The 7,829-nt window shown below is 31.8% G+C and overlaps 1 protein-coding gene across 1 annotated transcript in view; it reads left to right on the top strand.

The window, feature by feature from the left end:
• The first annotated feature begins 3,206 nt into the window (after window positions 1–3,206).
• LOC119674181 (probable serine/threonine-protein kinase DDB_G0272282) overlaps window positions 3,207–7,829 on the top strand; it is a 17,434-nt gene continuing 12,811 nt past the window's right edge. The window contains exon 1 of the mRNA XM_038085305.1: window positions 3,207–3,315. Within this exon, the coding sequence (XP_037941233.1) occupies window positions 3,207–3,315 (109 nt within the window). The remainder of the gene's footprint in view (window positions 3,316–7,829) is intronic.

Below are 7,829 nucleotides of genomic sequence, written 5' to 3'. Positions count from 1 at the left end.
CTAGAATTCATTCTTTCAAGAGAGTTTCTTTATAATACGTGAATTCCTTGTTGAAGAGCAACCATATTATTAAGTTTTTTTTTCTTTAAGAATGTTGTGAGGTTTGCGGTATCAGTTGCTGGGGGGTTTTCAAACAAAGGCTTTCCAAGAATTATAGTCCAGCACTTTCTCATTGCTTCAATGGGTAAGTGCATTGTATTGGCAAGGCAACCAATACACAAAAACGCACTTGAATCATTATACAAAATTCTGGTTACTTTTTGAATACATATTGAAAGTGATTGTAACTTAAAAACATCTTAATGTCTATTTTTAAAAAATTATTTAAATACTACGTATGTGTTCGATAAACAACTACGTTGGATAGATGAATCATCTTTAGTATGAAGTAATCGGAGAGTAATTGATTTCTGATTATACTTTAGTCAATAATTGTAACATTATCTTCCACCGTAATATAAGTTGTTTATTGCATTTTAAGGATTCTTTTTTGACTTTTGAATAATGCACAGATTATATTTATTCTTTTTTATTACTTTGTGTATATAATGGCGATTTAGTTGAGTTTATAAAACTCCACTATTGTTTATATTAATAATTTCTGCTTTATTTCGATGTTTAGAATATGATCGATAGTCATTTTAAGGGAAATTTCATAGTTTCTGTACTCAGAATATAGATTAGAATTGAATATTTTGGTATCTTTTTTCAAAACCATTTAAATTTTTTAAAAAAGATTACGACTACAATTGACTAACTATTTATTTTTTTATTGAGCCTACGTTTAAGTTTCAAGCCATAATCAGATTTACAGAGTACAGAAAACTGTTATAAAGCATCTATGTTATACAGAAATCTTTTAAAATGTTATAAAATGTTTATTATAAGTGTGTTGTCTTATTTACTTGATGAATAGGTGTTAAGTTTTTCCGAGACTCCTAACTATGTATTCGAATTTATGCTACTTATTTGGATGATAATGTTTAACAATCGGTAGAATAATTAAATATATTTGTTTTTGTCGTTAACTATTTATCTTTTATTTAAGTGCAAAAGTATTTAGTTAAAAGATGAATTCTTTTAGGGTTTTTGATTAGTTAAGGAACGGAAATTCAACACGAAAAAAGGGTTAACAGATGAAACCGATTTTCATTCCAATATTCAAGTCATATTCATACAAAATAATATAAAATTAAATAATCACAGAAATGATAAGGTCGAAAATAATATATAAAATAAACGGTATGTCTATGTAAAAATATATTAGATAATTGAATAAAATGCATACTCAATTAGAAATATTTTTATTTTATTAAAATTATTTTAAAAAGTATTCTGTGTTTTACCACTGCGCACACAAATTAATATTCATTAGTTACTTCTTGCATTTACCAACTGGAGTTTCGCACTAATAATGATTTGAAATGCTTTTTAACCAAATGTAGTCAAATATAATCGCCATTATGTTAACCAACTTACCATTTCCTGCCGCCATTTTGTATTCGTTTTGTATGTTGGCCACATTTACATTTATACCATCATCCATGGTATTACAGGTTAGGTTCGTTAATGCGTATAAAAAGCCCACTACATCTAAACCACTATTATTTAAGTATGTTAAAAATGCCGCCGTTTCCGGTATATCGGTAATATGCTGCTTAAGCGCTGCAAAATCACGACTATTCAAAAATGCATAGGCACGTTGCACTTCCGGATCGTTACGATAGTAATTGGCAGCAATTGCTTTAACCTCCGCAACGGGTATTAATGCCACAAAGTCACTCATGTTAATGGGTGTTGTATGTGTATAGGCGTGGTCTCTGCGTAATTCAATTTCACGCGGTGGACCATCCTCGTGTTCCACTGAATCTGATGCTGAAGATGAAACCGATGTTAATGATTCCTCTTCGTCGGATGTTAACAAATCAATTTGATGATAAACCTCAGTTGAATGCTGTTGCTGTTGTTGCTGTTGTTGCTGCTGCTCCTGCTCCTGCTGTTGCGTACGTTGATGTGGCTGTTTTGTTAGGAAAATCAAATCATCAGCTGTATCCATCACGGATTCATTATCGTCATTACTCTCGTCAAGCGTAATAAGCGTTGCTGATGAATTTTTTATACCATCAGTATAATGTACTATCTCTTCCACCATAATTATCTCATCACTGTTGTGTGGGAAACTAAAAACAATTTCACTCAGGAGCAAGGAAAATGCGTACAAGATATGAGACCGAAAAATCATTTTTGATTTAATTATTTAAATTTTATATAATAAAGTTAAAATTTATTAATTTTATATTAATTTATATTTCACTTTGCAAAATAATTTCAGTCAATTTTCACTTATTAATGTTTTCATTTTCATTTTATTATCTCGTGTGAATATATTGTTAAAAATTTGAAAAAAAAAACTTATTTTAAACCGTCATGTTCAATTGTCAACGAGTGACTGTTCCTGTTTTCAAAATATCATTGTGACAATTGAGTTTTATTGTATGTTCTTTAATTTAATAATAATCCAATAAAATAGTTTCATATGCACAGTACAAACGGCATTGTTCCCATAGAACTAAACAATTCTATTTAAAATTATATTTATATAACATTATTTTTATATCTTTCATTATTTTGGGTGTATGTGCACTTACTCTCAAATCTTGTATTTAGTATTTAGCTCTCAATTGATATATTAAAATAGCATACAAAAAATTGTTTATTACAATAATTTTATTAAAATTACCTGGGTAGACGTATATTTACTATTTAAAACTATTATTGTTTAAATTTCTTAATTTGACAACAAAGTTGTGGATAATGAAAGCCACAGATACTGAATAGCAAGATAAGTGCCCAAACTTATCGATGGTATCATCACCGATCAATTATTATATTACATTGCTTATATCCAAAGATGGGTACTTAAAAGATATTTAAATAGAAAGGGAAAAATCTGAAGCCTAGCTTGCATATATGAGAATGCAGGTGTAAACTAGACAGAGCACACCTTTTTCGATTGTAGTAAGAGAACAGAAAAAGAATTGAACTTAGAAGATGATCGGGCCACTTGTAGTTTAAAACTTTATTCCAAAAACGAGGAAATTTGATTCCAATGAACTGGATTATCTTTGCCAAATTTATAGTAGACGTACTGCATATTAAAAATATGAGTTTTGATATTTATTTCCTAACTTTATAGAGAAAAGATAATGACAAAAACAGTAGAAACTGGAATCTCTACGGTACAAAAAAAGTATCGCAGAAATACTGTTTATGAAACATCAAAACATTATGAATGGAATGTGGAACTGAATACAGGTTTTATAGAAGGAATACGGCATGCATAGCTTAAACATGACCCCTCCCCGAAATAATCATCTCGACAAAGAAAAGGAAATAGTACTTGTTTGAAAAAGACCCCTCCCTAAAATAATTTTCCTCTGAGGTACAACTCCCGACGAAGAAAAGAACACAATACGAATGGCTTTGCGCAACCGTTTGTCGGTCTATATTTTTTTAATCGATATCATATTCTACTATAACTTTTTCGTCCCATATCTATTCTTTAAATGTGGGTCGATTTAGTTTCGTTTCAGCTGTGATTCATGGAGAGAGAATTGTCTATTTAACTTTTTTCTCAGAATTCATGAAGCACAAAAGTTAAAAAATTTTATCTTATCATAAATTTTTTTTTGTAAAACACTTTTATAATATTCACTTACTTTGTCATATGCTAGGCTTCTAGAACTTAATTTTGTTCACTTTTTTTAGAATATGTCGAACAGAACGACAAACTTATCAAATCCGTAGTTCCAGAACGAAATCAAGGGAACAATTTTCTAATAGTTGATTGTGATATAGTGTCCTTCAAATAAATAACACAAACCCATTCAGATTCTTGTGTCATATTCCTTCGTTTGTTGTAGTACAATTTACAAAATATATCGGATTATTTTCAAAATTTTCACTTTTATTTTCCAATACAAGTTCACAAACTACATATATAATACATTAACCATGATATTCTACTATATTAATTGTGAAGTCCCTTTGTTTCTGTCGCCCATCTGTTTTCTTGCCCCAACGCGCACACCAATTTAAGTCCAATCGACCTTTGGACTCGTCCCCTTGAAGTAGCTAGGTTTCTTCGACTGGATCCTGGTTAGTTTTAAATTATTCCCACCCCTCCCCCTTCCTTCATCCCAACACTCACTTCCACCTTTTCCATTCCTTATCCCATATATTCGTCTTGTAATCCTTTCATGTTATCTGCTTTCAGGTCCCGGCGGGTTTCAACAACAACAACTATATTATCAAAAAAAAAAAAAGGAATTGTTAACTATTATTGATTGTTTTAAACTATAATTACAGCTTTAAATCAAGTGAATAAATAAACGCCGAATACTTTTTGTCCAATCCAATATTGAGTAAACTTAATCATTTTGTTTAACATATACCTCTACAAATTAATTAATAAATTTTACCATACATATATGGTGTATATGGGTCTGAGTCAAAGTTTTTTATTTATGGAAAATGTAGATTATTAAAGAAACTCTTCCACTTCAAAGCCAACATTGTTTTTGGTGTGAACAAACGAATTTAGAGAATTTAGAAGGCGTCAGAAAATTCATTACCTAGCGAGTAGAGAAAGTTAGAAAAGTTTACTGGCAGCACTTAAAAATTAATTTCCCCGTTTTTGCAAAATATTTTGCATAGTTTTGACGTTTCTAATGCCACCATTCATAACAAAATGCATAATTCAAATGAAATTTTTGACTCTTTTTTTTCCATAAGCGAAATTATAAAAATTTATTGTAGTTAGAGTTGTAGGACTTGGCAAATACTAAGAATGTTAAGTATCTACAGGGGCTCAAAACTTTTGCAGTAAAGCATATGAGTGCAATGAATTAGTAATGTGCAGTACTAAGTGGAAAGTTAGGTACTGCGAAACTCCGGTAATTAACTGTGAACCACAACAAATCCCGGTCGAGCTGAAACTTGCACCTGCGACTCAAATATATCAGAATAGAAAATTGCGCATATTTTCAATAAAAAAAAAAAATTATTTAATTTGTTCGGACTTAAAGGCTTAAAACACAGCCTTTCCCTGCATAAGTTTCCGCAGTCTGTGTAGCAGGGGAGAATACGGAATAAATTTTTAAACTTAATCCAAATTTTTTTTTTTTTCATAAGTTGTTTGTACAAGTGTGTCATTTATTTCCACCTTAACACTTTGCGACAAGACTTTGCGTCTGTAGCAAAACAGTCACAACGAAAACAATAACAACAACAACAGCAATGTTCCGTGCAGAAATAATGGAGACAACTTCAGTAATTTTGTGCAAAGTTCAGCATTAACATTACCGCAAATTAGCAAAAGTTTTCCCCATCCCATACCTTTCGGAATCCCTTTTGTTTTGCTTACTTCGTAGTCATAAATTATGTTGTCTTAACTCTTAAATATTACCAAAAAGTATTTTTGGCAAAAGATTTTATTTCGAATAGGTTCGACTTTACCAGTTTGTAGACCAAGTCACTTTTAAAAATTGAAATTTTTTATTTAAGGCATATGCTACCCTCTGCGGCGAATAAGCTAAGTTCAGTTTATGTTGTTCTTTATAATAAAATGGAAGTATCTTAATACCTAGTTGTTATAACAGAAGTAGTAGTAAGAGCTGTTAAGACAGTTATAGTAGAAGTTGTAGTAATAATAATAACAGTAATAAGAGATAGCAGTCACAATACTAATTATAGTAATAATAGTAATAATAGTATTATAGTAATGTTAGTAATAATTATAATAATAGTAATTAAAGGAATAATTTTTTTTTGTGGCTATAAGGTGTGTGAAATACCTGTCATGGGCCGACAATACCCTCTTTATAGTACCGGTGTACTGGAGCCTTACCGACTAAAACACCATACCTCTTCATCAGGCACACCTCTCTGGGAACACTTTTGTATTACTTTGAAAAAATTCCTGTTTTTCTTGACTTCTTCCTATCTTCATTGTTTGCTAATAGCCTGCGTCAAGACTTCCGCATCATCTAATCTTACTTACGCTTTTCTGCGTTGAAAAATATCTTTTTGGTTCTTACCAAGTGCTCAGCGAATATCCCTACAGCGTTCCAGGCCTCTTCGTTTTGTAGCATTTTATATACAATATTTTTTGCAGTGCATTCTCCGACATTACCTTTGAGCGCTTACTGTCATTGTTAGCAGTGGAGTTCATGTGGTTGGCGTCGTCTTCGCCAGCATCGTTACATATATACAACTGGGATCTGTTGTCTTCCCAATTTCATGGAGGTATTTACGAAAATAACCAAGTCCTGACAGCATTAATAGTTAATTTCGTCAAATTTTCTACTCGTCCACGCATTTATGTCAGTAATCAATTTTGCTGTCTAGCTGCAGTGTGTATCTGCTCACCATTGTTCTTACCGAAACTGTAGTGTTAGTCTTCTAGCTTCTAGTTGATGTTTTCGTTGTTTTGTATCACTGCCCAACAACTTTTCTTTTCTTGAGCTAGGCAGTTGATTGATATGTTCCCACTAATCACTAACACCGTAGCTTCAGTTTTGTGCGGTAGACAGCAGTTACTCTAAGTACTGCTAGTCGCTGAGCTGCTGAGTATTTTTTCCTGTGACATTTTGCATTTAGCGCATCAGCTAAAATGTCGTATAAAGGAATCGAGTCTACAACTGACATCAAAAGGTTTCGCTTGTTTTGCATGGACCCATCCACGTTTGCCATCAATCGATTTAGCGATGCTGTTGCCTTGCCGGCTTTTTCTACCGCCAGTTAACATATGTTTGTGCTAAGTAGGTTAGCTTTGAATCTAATCTGTCACCTAGGTACTTAGCTGCTTTTTGTGTGCTTAGGGTGTTTTTCTAAACTATCATCTCAATTTCAGTTTAGATATGTCCGCTTGTCAGGAGCAGGAGCTTAGTTTTTACTGCTACGGGTTTCAATACATATGCGTCCAGCCAAGCTTTCGTTCTCATCATCATCATATTCAGCTTTCGCTGTGCTTGCTCTGTTTTAGATAACGTTATCGATCCTGCGAAATTTTTTCTGGTTCTATGTCTTATTTTTAGCAATACCTTCACTCATACCTTCACACTATTTAATCCAGACATTTTAAGGTCATTCAGTTGTATTCCATTCTATGCGTGTTTTTGCTACATCATGTGTGGATCTTGTTGATGTGTAAGCAATCCCGATCAAGTTTTCAGTTTTCAGTTTACAGATTTCAGTTTCGACTAAATAGATATTTGTTGAGCTTAGCAGTGGCATATCTGTTTCTGTCATTTGTTGTAAATGCCGTTGACTATAATAAGTGCAATAAAGTAGTTGTCTGCGAGTTATTTGGTGGCCTTTTTGATTGTTAAATCTAGATTCAAAGTAGATTTACTAGCTTGAGAGTGATTGTTATAACTTTACTATAATAAAAATATATTTATTTTTGCTTTCGAAATAAAGATTTATAAATTATTTTATTTTAACTTATTACCCGTAAATATGTCTTGCTTAAAGTTTAAGTAGATAAGATACAATTGATTAAATACTTCCCTACAAATATTTCAATAACATTTCTCATATAATATTTTATTTTTTTTTTTATTCACTTATGACAACTAATTGAATTATTTGCACCGCTCATAACACAGAATACAATGCAAGTTCTCTACTTTAGAAATATCTCACATACTACGGTCTCAGTATCACTAACAAAATATTGTATTTGTAACCCGAGTATCTTTGTAGTGCTGTGATATGCTATTTAGATTGTTTTATTTGCCTGTATGTGCCCTGAACGATTGCGATTT

Source organism: Teleopsis dalmanni, chromosome 2 (genome assembly GCF_002237135.1).
Source record: "Teleopsis dalmanni isolate 2A chromosome 2, ASM223713v2, whole genome shotgun sequence".
NCBI classification, from domain to species: Eukaryota; Metazoa; Arthropoda; class Insecta; order Diptera; family Diopsidae; genus Teleopsis; species Teleopsis dalmanni.
Note: the sequence above shows the minus strand (reverse complement) of the source record. Positions and strands in the feature narration are given on the sequence as shown.